The sequence below is a fragment of the Mustela erminea genome, chromosome 1, assembly GCF_009829155.1.
Source record: "Mustela erminea isolate mMusErm1 chromosome 1, mMusErm1.Pri, whole genome shotgun sequence".
NCBI lineage: Eukaryota > Metazoa > Chordata > Mammalia > Carnivora > Mustelidae > Mustela > Mustela erminea.
In genome coordinates this window covers 63,268,528-63,284,529 of record NC_045614.1, presented here as the reverse complement: position 1 = coordinate 63,284,529, position 16,002 = coordinate 63,268,528, and the positions used below count along the sequence as shown (strand labels likewise).

At 50.7% G+C, this 16,002-nt stretch overlaps 1 protein-coding gene across 1 annotated transcript in view; it reads left to right on the top strand.

Annotated features, from left to right (window-relative positions):
• Nucleotides 1-16,002, top strand: part of ITGA9 (integrin subunit alpha 9) — a 327,258-nt gene that overhangs the window by 301,551 nt on the left and 9,705 nt on the right. The window contains exon 27 of the mRNA XM_032354270.1: nt 9,220-9,339. Coding sequence (XP_032210161.1) covers nt 9,220-9,339 — 120 coding nt within the window. The remainder of the gene's footprint in view (nt 1-9,219; nt 9,340-16,002) is intronic.

The following is a 16,002-nucleotide window of genomic DNA, read 5'->3' as shown; positions in this document are numbered from 1 at the left end:
AGTATCTCGATGCGAAACTCCTTGCCTGGTATGTCCACATGGGGGGCTCAGCTCATAGAGGCTCTCACTGCAGAATGAGAGGGCCGAGGACAGGATGAACACATGAAGAGTCAGCCTCTCCTTCCCCCAAATCCTCAAGAGTCTCAGTCAGTTTATCCTAATCCAGTGATGTCTGGTTTTCATCAGGACTGTCGTCATCGTTTTTATTTTTGTAAACAATAGAACCCACTAAATTGAATATGCTCTGGTTGAATCAGGGCTGGGGGACCTCAAGTTCCCCCAGTTTTTTAATCTCCATTTCCTTTTTTTTTTTTTTTTTTAAGATTTCATTTATTTACTTGAGAAATAGAGAAAGATCGAACACAAGCAGAGGGGAGGGGCAAAGGGAGAGGAGAAGCAGACTCCCCGCTGAGCAGGGAGCCCGATGCAGGACTCGAGCCCAGCACCCTGGGATCATGACCTGAGCCAAAGGCAGAAGCTTAACTGATGGAGCAACCCAGGTGCCCTTTTATTTCCATTTCCCTTGGTGGCCTCTGTATCCCTAGACTCTAGAGAGTTCTGTGTGAAAGGTTGTATTTTAGGACAGGGATGCTGTCCAGTCCATCCAGTTCTTTCACTAGACATGAGCTGAACCCCCAATAAGTGTGAACAAGAAGCCCTTTTACCCTCCAGACTTCCACAGCACGCACGCACACGTGCACGCACACAGCCGTGCGTGCAACACGGAGTGGTTACGTGCTGAGAACGCCTTGCTGAAGAGGGGAGGACAGGCTGCGCGGAAGGAGGCATGACCCTGGACAGGCCCTGGAGGGGTTTTCTAAGGGCCAAGAAGAAAGGACAGGCATGCCACAGGAAGCTGCATGGGTCCTAGGCTAGACTCTCAAGAGGCGAACGTGAGACGAGTGTGTGAGCCCAGGAAAGGACTGAGGTGCCGGGATAGGGAAGACAAAGGGGAAGAGGAAGGATGAAACTTCAGGGGACCCTAGCCTCAGCCTGATGCTGTGGGAGACTCTGGAACACACAGACCACCCCAGAGTTTATCCTCCTTGAAGCAAGGGAGCTGGGCTTTCAGACCTGCTTGTCATTGGCTGTGGGCTGTTTCAGAAGGAAGCTCAAGGTCCTTTGCCCTCTCCCAGCGTAACCTAGGGAAAGTGGCCTTGAAATCATACCATCCACTGGAATGTTCCACTGTGCTTAACGACTTCATTGTTTTAGATCCGTATGTGTATGTTCAGTTCCTATGGTGTGCCGGCATTTGATGTGCTTAGCTCTGGTGACCCTCCGAACTAGGTGTCATTGCTCTCTTCTCCTACTGGGGAAACTGAGGCTCCAGGAGGTGAAAAGACTTTTCAAGTTTGAGATGCCACGGCCTGTCAGTCTAAGAGCCAGGACTGGATGCCGAGTCGGCCTGTTTACAAGTCCTGAGTCTTCCTTAATCCCATGTCCCTCTACCCTGGGCTGGCCTGTGGCCTTGTGCCCACACACAATGAGAACACCATTCCCAGCAGGTGGTAGGGGTCACAGTAATGGGTGGTAAGCAGCTGGCCCTTGGTCTTTAAGAGTGGCCCTTGTCTCCGGTGGCCTGAGAAGCACATCATGTGCAGACTTAAGGGTCTGTTGATTTTGGAGCTCTTCGTGTTGTGGTCTGGGCCCTCACCAGATGCATGGCTTCTCCTCAGAATAGCCTGGAGGTCAACGAGCTGTCTGCTCCCCCTCCCTTTAAAGAGCAATCATGAGGATTATCCGCCAGAATGGATATTACAACCTCTCAGCGCAGGGTCTGGAACTCAGTAAGTTCCCAACAAATGTGCCCCATTCCTAAAGGAAATTAGCACTAGCCAATCTCATTCCCCCCGCACCTCCAAACAGAGCGAGGCTCCTCTGATCCCCGGCACCTGGCGGCCTCAGCGGCTCTGACATCTTGCGTGTCCCAGCGTAGGCATACAGCCTCAGTCTCGCCAGATGTGTGGCTTATTTTCTGCTCCTGGACGTTGTCTCCCTAGGTCTCCTTGCTCCCCTGAGCTGTGCACTTCCCAAAGGCTGTGTTCTGAGAGCAGTTTAAGACGAGGTTGTGCCGGGAACATTTCTTCCAGCCCCCACGGCCGTCTCTCCGTCCTCCCTCCTCCGCACTCTCACTGGCGATTAGATGTAATCAGAAGCAGGTGGAAATGTCATTTCATTGTCCCAGATGTTCTTCCCCATCCACGTTTTCTTGTACTCGAATTCCTTTTCTGGGAGATGGGTGTGAGGTTGACTGCAGAGAGCATCTGGCCACTGTGGTTGACCTTCAGCCGACCTGGGTCTGAGGTTGAACCTCCTCCGGGGAGTCTCAGCACTGGAAGCCCTGGTCCAGCAGAGGCCCGGTCTGGGTGCTCCCCACCGTGATCATGTCCTCAGGCCTTCCAGAGACCTGAGCATCGCCGGCTATGACATGAGGCCTGTCTGCAGTGGTGGGAACATAAAAGTTCCCGGAAACACAGAAGGGAATAGAGCACCCTTGTCTGGCTTGCCAGCTGCCTCAGGCTGGCAGTCGGCTCCCAGTGGTCCCCTGACATCAGCTTGCCAGCCTCGAGTACCTCAGACTTCACAGCGGCAGGCAGGACACCCCGTATCCGCCGGCTGTGGTCACAGCCTGATGTCTGTCCTCCTCAAAGCCTCTGTGGAGACAAATGCTCAGCCTCCTCCTTCTCCTCTGTATTCTTGGCTAACACCTAGCATGTAAGCCCTCTGACTTCAGTCCACAGCCGGCCGTGCCATGACCCATCCTTTCGCTGCTCAGAACTTCTGTCTCTCGGCCTCCTGCCAGCCTCTGCCAGCCTCCACCACCAGCCTCTCCCTCATCCTCAATATCTTTCCCTTTCTCCTCCCCTCCTTTCCTACCAGAAGCATTCACTTCCCAGCGCCACTTTTCCTGCAACCCTGTTCCCCAGGCTGTTTGTTCCTTGAACCCCTCCCCCACCGTGGGAGGTTCTCCCTTCTAATCTGCAGTTGTTCCTCTGCTAAGTGCTCCTGGCACATCGCAGGCCATGTCCTTCTCCCCTGGTCAGAAACCTGCATCACAATCCCATTTCTCTTAACATAAGGTGTATGATTCTTAACACAGCCTCCAGCCCTTCCTAGCTCTCTGGCTGTATCTTGAACATCTTCCTTTGGCTTCTTGTCCATTCTCCTTGTCCCAAACCCACGGCCTTCTGGTCCTGTCCCACCCCTGCCAAGTGCACGCCTGCCACGGGGGTTTTGCACACACTCTCCTTCTCCTTAGAATGCTGCCCCTCCCCCTGCTTTTGACTCATCACCCTCAGCTCAGGCATTTCCCCCCGGGGAACTCTTTCTGACTTCCATCCCTATCCCAGAGTCTTTCATCACCATGAACCTCTCCCTTGGGGCACTTGTCAAAATTGGGATTTCACATTTATGTGTCTGACTGGTCAGGATTCTCTAAAAGCTGGAAGCTTTGTGAGCGCGAGGACTGCTTGCTCGATTCATCACGGAACCCCCACAGTGGCCGGCACGTGGCAGCTGCCGCATAGACCTTTGTTAGTTGGATGGACGGTTGGATGGATGGGTAGACAGAGAGGTGGATGTGGTGGATGGACAGATGGTTGCATGGACAGACGGGTGGGTGGGCAGATGGATGGATGCATGGCCAGAACTCCCCACCAAGAAATCACATTTGCAAATACATTTTTGAGATAGACAGGAAGCACACTCAGAGACTCGGGCTTCAAACCCTATTCTCTGTTGCAGACTGAATCACCATCGTGCCTCATCTCATGCTCTAGCCAAGAGGACATTTATTAATGTGCACACATTAACTAATGTATTAATGTGTGCACTCACGAATGGCATCGTGAATCACGATCCTGGTTTAGGCGACAGGAGGACATGCACCTGGAACCTTGTTCTTTAAAAATCCACAGGGAGATACATCATTGTCTGACAGAGCGAGAAGGACTTAAGGCCGGGACCGCCAATTGTTTAGCTGTGGTTTTAAAACTAAGTGTTGTGGAGCCAAGGGTTCCCTTGAGCTGGTTCCAGGCCTACTGGGTGGGGTAAGGAGGGACAGGTTTGCAAATGGAGAGCTGAGCAGCCTGGGCTCTGGCTGCCTACCTTCTTTACAACCAGAGAATCTCACTTTTTTCTGCTTGTGCCATTGAGATACCATGGTAAGTCTTCTCTGCTAAAAGAGGTCATTTCCTAAAGCTCAGAGAGGGAATGACTAATTCTGCCAAAAAGAGAGGCGGTGGGTTAGGCTTCTTGGAACAGGAGATGTTGGAGCCCAGTCTCTCTCATTTCTTTTTTTTAACCTGGCTTTGAAATGCTCAGTTAAGAAAAAATTTTAATAGCAAAAAAGTAGAAAAAAGAAAAAAACTTCCCGTTATACCAAAAAGCACCTGTGTACTTTTGAAATGTCCTACCATTTTTTTCTGCAAAGCTGATGTGATCTAGACAGTAAATTGATATTCTCATTTTTTTTTACTTGACGTAAAATTTTAATTTTTCCCATGTTGTTATCATGTTTTCTAAAAGTACTTAAAACATGGAAATCAGGCAAAAAGATGATTGCACGTCCTTCCAATGGTAGACTGGAACATTCCCAGGGCCCCAGCCCAAACTCAGAGATGCAGAATCTGCATTGTAACCAGGTTCCTCATGTGGATCTTGAATTCACTAAAATCTGAGAAAAGGTTTAACAGGGTTGCCTAACGCTCTAGGGCCTGGATTCTGTGAAGTTACAAGTTGATTATAGAAGACTGATCAGTTATAAATGCCTTTTGCCAGTAAAGGTGAAAATGACTTCTCTCTCCAGCAGAAAATAAAATCCCAAAGGTTGTAGTTCAGCACCCTGTGGGCTACTACCGAGTTTTGTATCTGATTTTCACCATCCTTCTTTGAACTAGTTTCACCATCCCATTGATCCCCCTTCATAATGAATTAAATACATCTTTAACAGTTGTTCACTCTGTATTTGTGGGAGAGGCATGTCTTCAGCTTGTTGAAAACTGTGCTTTGACAGCGCGATTACATCCTTTTGAATAGCTCTATGGAAGTCCACATCATGATTAACCGTAATTATCTACTGACTTACCTGTTGCCCTGTTGTTGGGCATTAGGGAAATCTCTGTTCTGCGTGAGGATAAATAATTGTGCAGTGAACATCTTTAGAGGAAAAACTTTTTCTGTATTTTATATTTCTTTGCCTTTGAGTAAATTTTCAAGTACGGAATTAATGGACCAAATGGTATGTACATTTTTAAGATGAGTAATATTGGAGTTTGCCAAGTGGACTAGAACTGAAGGTCATTCCAACTGGCCTGAGCACGGGCCCCACAGACAAGTTGACGCAGACTGGCTAGGATGTGTATGGTTGCCCGGTGAGGGGCTGACAAGGCAGGAGGGAGACCAGACTGTAAAGATCCTGGGATCCTGGATGGTGTAGTCACATCAATAGTGTAAGCAGAGAAGCAAGAGAAGACCTACATTTTACAAAGATACTCCTGACAGCAGGGGGGCCTCCCCAGGGCTCCCGAAATGATGCAGGGAATGCAGACCAGGAGCTGACCTGGGACAGAGACTGGGGACGGGACGGAAACAAGAAAACAGAGAGAAAAGATACATGGAAAGGTCCAGGGGTTTGACTCGGGTCACCGGCTCATCAGTGGTAGAGACAAAGCCCAGGGTCACTGCTTCTTGACTCCCAACCCCATCCCTGCCATAGTCCAGCAGCTGTGCCTTCCTTTGGGGTCTTATCTGAGACGTGACTTCTTAAAACCACAGGACACTCTTGGTTTTCTCCTCCAGATGGACTTATTAGAGTCTTGATGTGCAGGGACCATCTCTGCCAAAGCACAAGACACACATCCAAGAGGAGGAACAGCATTGCTAAAAATAAGGAAAGATTAAACACACATTCCAGGGAAGTGTCAGGGCATTCTTGCAGAATTTTCTAGACTAAACTGCAGTGGATACTCTTGACTGTCTGTATCCACAAAACCAGAGCTCTGGCGCGGCTTTGCCGGGATGCAGATTTTGGGCAGTGAGGGGCAGGTTGGGTCCCCAAGAAGCCTTCGGTGCTCTGGAAAGAGCTGGACGATGGCCGGCCCATGCTGCACTCACGTCACGGCCTGCCTCAGCACCTTACTGTCAAGGAAGCTTTGCAGCCTTGTGTTAACGTGACCAACCACCAGGTGCTTTCACAACACTGCCTGATTTTTCCCTTTAAAGCCACCATTTCACAACTCGGGAAACTTCGGTTGCCTGAAGTCATACCTGTTGGCCACAGTGCCTCAAAGCTAATCTGCACTAGATACCACGAGAGATTTTGAATTGGGAGGTGGTTCAGTCCATAGCCTTTTAGGGGCAAGAACCCAAAGGCACGTATCCGTCTTTAAAGACAGGAATCTCTAGCTGGACCAGATAGAAAGTAGTGGGTATAGGATGACAGACTTCAGACCCCCTCTCTGGGCTGCTACCTCGCATCCCCTTCAGGGCTGCTCAACCTCCTTGGTGGCAGCCCCTAAAGGGAGAGGATGAATAAACAGATTGCGGTGGGTTCACATTAGGCAGTTCTCTACAGCAGTGAGCATAAACATGCTGGCTGAGTCCCCCAGACACGACTTTGAGAGAAGGAAGCCAGACACAGGGGCCTCATGGTGGCTCAGTAGGCGAAGCATCTGCCTTCGGCTTGGGTCATGATCCTGTGGTCCTAGGATCGAACCCCACATGGGGCTCTCTGCTCCTCAGGGCGCCTGCTTCTCCCTCTGCCTCTCCTCCTACTTGTGCTCTCTCTCCCAAATAAATATGTAAAATCTTAAAAAAAAAAAAAAAAGAAAGAAAGAAAGAAGAAGAAGATGATGATGACGAAGAAGAAGAAGGAGAAGCCGGACACAGGAGTTCACACTGTACCGTCCCAGATATACTGAGGAGAGAAGCAGGTGCAGCTAATGTAGGCCCTGAGAAGTCAGGCTTCTGGTTATGCTTGATGTGGGTGTTAGCAGGAAGGGGGTGCAAAGCGGGCATCTGGGGGCACTGGACATGTTCTCTTTCTTATTCTGGGTGCTGATTACATGTGCATTTAGCATGCAGTGTATAAAAATTTAGTGAGTTTTGTGCCTTGGATTGTGTTCTCTTTTCTCTTTGCATCTTAGACATCAATAAATGTTGTTGTTTTTTTAAATTAAAGAGTAGCCACGCATGCATAACCTCAAAAATACCCTCCTGCCAATACTGATGGAAAAATCTCCTTCCGTTTGTCAAGGATGGGCTCTCCCAGGTGTTAGACTCAGGACCCTGTGCGCATTGTCCTCTTGAATTCCCTAAGGAGGTGCTGTTTTACCTCTGGTTTGCTGATGAGAGAAATGAGGCGCAGAGAGGGAAAGTACCTTGCCCAAGGTCACACAGCCAGTGAGTATGTGCCTCAAGGTGGCCTCCTTTCCATTCCCAGAATGACTACTGTGTGTGTAGGCAGCTCTCTTTCACTTGTCCCCATGCAGGAAGGGATGGTCTCTGCTCTGCCTCCTTTTCCTGGAGATAATGTTTTGGATTTAGGGTCTGCAGGTACGACCACGGCAGCTCTTCTGCATCCTGAATGACCATCCAGCCCCTCCCACTGCACACACCTGCCCTCCTACCAGAGCTGTGGGGATGGACGTAGTGAGCTCAAGATGCTCGCACTTGGCTTTCCTTATCATCAGGGCACAGCCGAGAAATGGTCCATTTAACCAAGGGCTAGTCTGTAAGAAGAGCCACCATCGGCTAGGCACTCTATGGTGTGATGTTGACAAGCTTCGATTTGGGGAGTTGGGGTTTGCTAGACCTGAGTTCAAATCCTGACTTAAGCAACACGGACCAGAGCAAAAGGCTTGTCCTCTCTGGGCCTCCATGGTCCCCATCTATAAAGCAGGTGTTGAAGCCCTCTTGGGGTGATTGTGTGAACTAGACAAGAGATGGCAAGAAAACCATAAAGCCTGATACAGAGGACCATTTGGGAAGAATTTGAGAGCTGGGAGCAAGGCTCTAAAAGGAGACATAAACAGTGCTGCTCACTGTAAGTCAGTATTGGGCCCCATCACCCCATGTGGTTTGGGGGTATGGGGCAGGACAGCGGGCTCCCAGGGTAAGTGAGGCTTCTTGGCAAAGGCGGAGCCTCCGCGAGCCTCTGGCGTCCAGCTGGCTTTAGATGGCTTTCCCCCAAGGAGGGGATGACCCAGCTTGGACAAAGACCTGGGGGGGTGGGGGGCCAGCCAGGCAGCCAAAGGAAACAATGACTGCCCAGCATGCAATTTTCATCTGTTTTGCAGCAAGCTCGAGTGGACAGTGCATGATAGGGAAGGTTACTGAACAGCAAGGACACAATGGTTGCTTTGAATTCTACAAAACCAGACTCTACCATGACCATTGAGGCTAAAACAGAGCCAGAGGGTACAGTTAGTGTTAATACGTGTTGAGCAATCAGTTCTCTGGCAGGGGGGGCGGGAGGCCCTGACTCATCTGCCAGCTTTTGCAGTGTAAATCCTTATACATGGCCCATTTCAGGCCACATCTGCTATGTCACCAGATGTGGAACGAGGCAAAGGAGCACCCAGTTGACTCTCGCAGGTCGATGGCTAGGTCTGGTGCACTGCTGAGTTTCCAGAAAACTTGGGGAAACTGGCCTCCCTGTGGCATGGGCCAGGATTGCATCTGGCTCCTGTGGAGACCCAGAGCCCAGTGCTTCAGGAGGCAGGGCCTGCTGTGTGAAGCCATGAAACCCGAGACAGATGGTGTCCTGGCCCCAGTGGAGCTACAGTCTGTCAGGCAATTGGCATTGACCAAATGATTGTCCTAAGCTACCCGTGAGGTGAACACTTGGGAAGAGTAGAGTCTTACATGGAGGGCATGCCCACACCCTTCATTGCAAAACCGTAATGAAAGGGAGACTGTCATTGCCTGAATCAAGAACGGACTGCGTTCTCTGAGATCCTTACCACGTGATATTGAAGTCAGGCTTGTTGTGACAACCCTTTCCAGAACTGGGACTTGGATTTCAAGGGCCTTTTCCGATCCTGTCAAAAATCCATCAGCCTACAAGCAGAAAAGCACTGAACCAAAATCCCGGCTTTGGTCACAACAGTCTGGACAGATCTGTAGTTCCATCCAGATGTCAAGCCCTGGCCGGGCTCTGTCCTGCTCTCAGTACTTCTTTCTGAGAATCATCCCCACTTCTGCTTTGCCTCCTAGGTTGTCTTCGAAGCCTTGCACAACCTGGAGCCTCGGGGCTATGTGGTGGGCTGGATCATTGCCATCAGTTTGCTGGTGGGAATCCTCATCTTCCTGCTGCTGGCTGTTCTACTCTGGAAGGTGAGTGGGGTGATCGCGGGGCCCAATGGAGCCCCCACGCAGGGATACCCGGCCCTCCGCCTCACCAGAGGGGGAACTCTTGGAAGAAGTGTCCGGTTAGGACTTCCTCCGAAGTGCAGGTACAGTGGAGGGAGGGCAGGGTCCCCTGCAGGCGCCAGTGGAATCTTGGCTCCTCTTGAGGCCTTTCACAGCCGGGGCTGGACCTTTAGAGGGACAGCAAATGTCTCAGCCCCGGTCTGTTCTTATCTTTCTTGCCGCTCCTATCAGGGCCTGACACCACAACAGAAGCCTGGGGAGGAACAGACGGGCTTGGAGTGGCTCACCATTTACTTTAGAAAACAGACATATGCAAGCAAATGGATTGCAGAACAATTCTTTGTTCTTTACCCATGTAGAATAGGAAAATGATTTCTTCCCCAAAGAGTCAGTACATTCTCCCAACCCTTGTAGGTGAGCCAAGGGATAGATTTGCCCCACCTCCTTCCCCAAGGAACACCTGCCCATCCTTCTTGCCTCCTGTCACTTTCTCGAAAAGGGGCATGTCCTCACCTTATGGTTTCTTTGCCTCACACTCTCAGAGATCTGGAGCCCCTTTACTTCAGAGGCTCTCTATTCATTGGTAACAACCTCACAGTCATTACCTAACGAAGGTACATCTCTTCCGCTGGATAGTAGTTTTCCAGATGAGGGGAACCTCTGTCTGCTCTTGATTCTCCTAGAATAGCACCAGGGACCCTCTGCTTTTCCAGGGCTCCTTCCCGGCTTCAGATGCAGGTAGAAATGGCCTTTTATATCATTGTGGACAGATGCTTTAGATTCAAATAATCAGCTGCTTTGGGGTTACAAAATAATTTGTATTCATCCATCAGACCTTGTAACATGTCAGTGAGGAAAAAAAAAAAAAAGTTGTAAAACGCTCAGAAGTCCACATCCCAGAATAACCATGATGAGCAGCATTGTCTCTTCTTGACCTTCCTCACTGTGTAAAGACGTAGCTCAAGCACTCTCCTGGGACCTACTTATGTTTGACTAGGATGTTGAATTTTCCAGTAATGTCCTCGATATATTTTGAGGTATAAGACCTCTAAAGTCAAAACTGTGGGTCCAATTTTTAATTCTGAAAAAAAAAAAGCTTAATAAATACACTTTTATCCAAGACGTCTAGAAACAGGAAAAGCAATGTTTTTATTACACGTTTTTCAGACTCACAATGGGACTCGTTGCTTTGAACTTAGAGCTACATCACCTAAAAGAGTGTCTGGAGGTTTCATGGAAAATACATTGAGTTATATGACTTGAAGATAAGTTTATCTTATGTTCCCGTGCTTTTCTTTCCATGTACCCTTTCTTCTCCAAACACAGTGCTGTGAGCATCTTTCCATGTCGTTAAAAAACCCCTGTCTGTGCAGTCATGAGGCTGCACAGTCTGCCCTCACTCATCCAACACCAGGACGTAGGAATTTAGGCGTTTCCTGGTTTCACACCTCCTTTAACGGTGCCACAGTGAATATCCTCAGAGCCAAATATTTGCACAAATTCTTCATTATGTGCTTAAGACAAACCCTACAAATGGAATTGCCAAGTCAAAGGAAACGCACGCTGTAAGCCTTTTATTACATGCCGCATATTGCCTCTAAAAAGGTTATACCGATTTACCCGCGTACAAGCACTGTATCAAAAGTGTCTATTTTCCTATTTATTTGCCAGAAGTGGATATTACCTTTAAAAAAAAAATCTGCCAGTTTGTCATTTGTTTCATCTGTGTGGCCAGACAGGTCGTCAGCTCCCCCATCCTCCTCCATCTCCTTCCTGCCTGGACCACCTCTGGTCTGTGCATAGAGAACAAAGCCAGCTCAGTGCTTGGGATCTGAGAAGACAGAAGGGGCTTTGGTTGGTTGTGCAGGGTGGCGGGGTGTATTTCTTCCTTCTGCCTTTGTCTGGGCTTATTGGATGAGAGGAAATCCTCCAAGGCTGGGTGCGTGAGACCAGATGGGGACATAGAGTGGGGAGTGTGGTGGCCGTGCCCCATTCCTGTTTGTGATGAGCATGCCCTCCTCCTGGCCACCATCCTGAGCTCTGCTATCCAAGGGTATGTCCCAGCACTGTGCACAGGCTTTTTCTTCCTTCCTACCTAGCTGTGCTTCCGCTGTGTTTATTAAAGAATGCAGTTGCAGGAGATGGATGTCATGGGGTAGCCAGGACCCGGATGTCACCCAGCTATATGGGATCCAGAGAGCCAAGACCCGAGAAGCAGACGCCACCCTCTACCTCGGGCTGGGAGAGAGAGCAGAGTCATGGCAGCAGGTGGTGGCACTGACCCCATACAAGGTCTTGCCATTACCAATGAGATGGAAGACAATGGTCTGAAACAGCTTTAAGGACACAGTTGAATGATATGCTGTGGGCTCAAAACCACTTTGTTAAGCATCCAAAAGCAGTATTTCATTTCAGCTCACATCTACTGAACACTTGCTTTGAACCAGACACTGGGTAGGAGCTGGATACAACGATGATTGTGCCTCCTCCCTGCCCTTGAACACTTCCCCATGTGGCACGTGACACATAATAAAGGGAGATGAGTGTGCACAAGCTTCTCTGGAAGCTGGGAAGAAGGTACTGTTAATCCCTCACCCCAAGGGGGATGGAAAGGCCACAGAGTACCATGTGGGAGGTGAGAGCAGCACTGTGCCGGCTGAAGGCTGTGCACTAGAACCTGGCTGCGTGCTTGCCAGGGTGAGGCCTGGGAGAGTAGCCCTCTCTGAACCTCAGTTTCCTCCTCAGTAAAACAGAGACCCTCACCTCTAGCTTGAGGTATAGAAAAGACACAGGCAAAAGGCTTACTTGGCCCTGAGCTTAACACAGAGAAGCACCTGAGAGAAGTCAGAGAACGTTTCGTAAATGAGATGGATATTCCCTCTGGAGGAAGAGGAGGTGAGAAAGTGAGCAGGTTGTGAGAGGCGTGTCCCAGGCGGGCAGCGGCCTGCAGCAAGATTGTCTGCCTCGGCTGTGGCAGCACCTGCTGCCCCGGGGACAGGGGAGGAGTGGGGGGTCTGGAGGCAGAGCAGTGGGTGGCCAGGTCTGTTCAGGAGAGAGACCTGGGGACACTTTGGGGGCTAGGGCAGTTGCCACAGGGGGCAGGGAGGGGAGCAAATGAGAGCAGGCAGGGCTTGGTGGCCGGTTGGACTGGGGAGGTCCGAAGGCATGAAAGTAGCAGTGCTTTGCTGTTTTTAGCTGAGAAAATAGATGGTTTCCCTTAGCCAAAGTAAGGAAGGCAGGATTTGAAGTCATTTTGGAGAAAGAGTTGCTTGGTGTGAGGCATTCTGGGTGTGTGGTGCCTATAGGAGACTAGACTGGGCTTGGGTCACTCCCAGTCGCCCTCACCCAGCAGGGAGAAGGTCAGCAGAAGGACATTCTTGTCCCCTCACTGGTCCGGCCAGCTTTCCCTTCAGTTTCCAGGGCTGAACATACTTATCGCAGACTTCACCAAGGCCCTTTCTTTCAGTTGCAAAAACAAACAAATGAACAAAAACAGAAATCCATTCACAGCCACTTAAGCAAGAAAGAGAATTCTAAGGATGCAAGGGTATGCCTAGACCCCAAAGGAAACGTGTACATGCAGACCCAGAAAGCATCCGGAAACCAAGCCAGACAACCCCTCTTCCCCTCACTCCCTTCTTCCCACACAGCTCCTCACCGCTGCCCCTCTGCACACCTGCATCACGTTCTCCCAGAGCAGACCTGCCTCCCCACACTTCCTTCCACCCTTCTGAGAAGGACATCTCGGTGACTTCTAGCCCCAGTCCCAGGCTGACCAGCCGCCTCTCACTCCCAGTTCTGCAAGTCTGGGTGAGAGAAGGTCTACCACTGTGACTGGAGGCAGGGGGTTGGGCCAAGTCGCATAAAAGGAGGAAGCCAAGCAGATACCCGAAAGGCATTCACGCTGGCAAGGTTTCACGGTGGGTGGTGGAGTTGTTGCCCACGTTGTGGGCTTTGGTGTTGTACCACAGAGCCACTGCTACGTCACAAACCGCCCCCAAGTTGAGTGGCTTCCAGCAGCCATTACATTATATCTTACAAACGCATGGTTCAGAAATCCAGGAAGGGTTTAGCTGCGGGATTCTTCTGCTCCCCAAGACATTGAGTGGGATCCCTCAGTGACGTTTACCTGGTGGCTGGTCTTGTCTGGGGGACTCACACCGCTGGCACTTGGTGAGATGGCTGGGAGGCCAGACTCTGCTGTGCAACAGCTTTTTCTCCATGTAGACTCAGGACCTCCCGAGGGAGGGGTCTCTCTTCTTACTTGATGGCTTAGGGCCCGAGAGAGCACGGTAGAAGTTGCTGGTTCTCTTAAAGGCTGGCCCAGAATTGGCCTAACCTCATTCCACTGTTCTCTGTTGGTCAAAGCAGTCACTTGCCAAGCCAGATGTGAGGTGGGAGCAGGGGTGGAAATAGGCCCCACGTCTTAATAGGAAGAGGGGCAAAGGGTCTGTGGTCGCCTTCCATCTGCCGCCTTCACATTGTCCAGAAAAGTGAGCAGACTCTTAATCTTTTCTTTTAAAGTCACTATTGTTTTAAAGTATTTGAAACCTCCTCCCTCTTCCATAGCATCACAAGTAAAATCACAGCTCCTTTAGGGAAAGGGAATAAAAGTAAACTATAGTGCAACACTTATGTCCGCACGCAGCCTTCAGGGTAGGTAATCTCTTCAGGCAAGACTGCAAAGCAGAAAGGAGGTTGGCAAAGGAAGTTTCTTCAAGACAAACCTCTCCTTTCTTAAATGACTAAGAATGAGGACTTTAGAGGAGGTTGGACATGGCAAGCAAAATGTAGGATTAGTTTTGAAGACCTGCGTATTCCTAAAACTTCACTTACAGAGCCCCTAGCCACTGTGATTCCTGTGTCTGCCACCTAAGAAAGGTGCCTTCGGTGTAGCTAGTGGAGATCTGACATACTGACAGTCCAGTGTGTACAAGTCTGCTGATTAGCTGGGCTAGAGGCCAGCTTGACATTTAACTACTGTGGGAGGTCTTCATGGTTCAGGCTTGTTGCCACAGTTCATATGTACTTCCCTCCCTTCCTGTCAAGGGGAAAGCCACGAAGTGGTACCCAGCTGCCCCTGCTGACTGGGACCTGCTTCACGGGGGCCTTTGAAGCCAAGGGAGCCCCTTACAAGTCCTCTGCCTTATGGAGCCCCATCTCCTGAAGGTCTCTTGAGAGTAGTCCCTGATCTTGCTACCTCGGTTGCTTGCCATTGTCTTGAGCTGCTGAGCCAAAAATAGTGGCTCCCCGGATTGTGCCACAGAGACACCAATCATTGCGTGGTGCTGAAGATGGAACAGAGCAGGTGGCCGTGTGGATGAATTCTGTGCCATGCAGGCCCGCAGGTCAGCACACTGGGCGCCTGGAGGATGGCTAGTGCCTTCCTCTAGTAGACAGCACCAGGTCCCTACAGGGGGACAGGCTCTGGGAAAAGGGACAGTGGTCAACCAAAGAGCCCTTACTCAGCCTGGAAGACCTCTGGGAAATGCAGCTAAGTGGCCAGCTGTGGTGGCTAAGCCAAGTACCCACACTGGAGAGGTCAGCAGGACGTGGCCGGATGAAGGTGCTGAACCACTGTCCCCTGAGCCCTCCTGCCGGTCACCGTGGTGCTACTAATGTGCCCGTCGTCCGCTGATTGTCTCCAGTAGGACCCCTTACAGGTCGGCAGATGCCTCTTCCAGAGCAGGACCCCAGGCTCTCCGCTTCCCACTCAGCCTCCCCGTCTGCCTCTGGGCAGACCCCAGGGCCTTCCCGAAGTTCCACCCGCTGACATCCCAGGCATCGTTAGGCTTTGGCGACAGCAGGCCCTGGCTCAGGCACAAAATCCACAACCGGGGCCCCAAACTAACCAGACGCTTTTTCAAATACTGAAATGGATCCTAACCAGCTTTTCCAAAGCTAGGATGTTAGCAGACACTGGGAGCCATAATTTAAACTTTATGTGTGAGGATTACAGCAGCCTGCCAAGCCACTGCGCAAGAAGAAAACTTTGAAATGTGAAACTCTTTTAAAGGAGAACAAACGAAATGAGCTCCCCTCTCCTTGCCTTTAGCTCCTGACGGAGTTTGAAGTGGCCCGGGCCTGGGCCTCATGCCTCTTCACGACAATCAGAAAGGCCCGTTTATAGAATAAAGTGCGATTGCCCCGCAGGGCCAACAACCTTGTGTGGGACTTACATGTCAAGTCCTGCAGCCAGCCTCTGAGTCAGGTGGCAAGAGAGTGAAGATGCGGGGATGTTTTCCCTTTAGAAGAAAAAGCCTCATTTAGGGCCCCCCGACTTCTGTGAATGCCCCTCCCTCCTTCCCTCGGGCAGTTGCCAAAACCCACGGGCCACCCATCGGTGGAGGAGAAACATTGTGTCCTCCCCTTCCTCGTTCAACCGAGGAACCTTTCCCCTCCCACCTCTTTGCCCCTTTTGCGAGCCAAGATGCCTTGGGGAAAAGAGAGATGCCACCACCCCGCCAGCCCCGTGCCCAGGCCCTGCCCAAAAAAGCTAGAACCCTCCTGGCTCTTCCCCTTCCCAAGCAGCGAGGAGGCAGGCCGTGGCAGGAAAGGGCGGCCTCGAACCCTCCGCTGGGCCTGTTCCAAGAGCCTGCTGCTTTAAATCTGGCTTTGGGTTCGTGG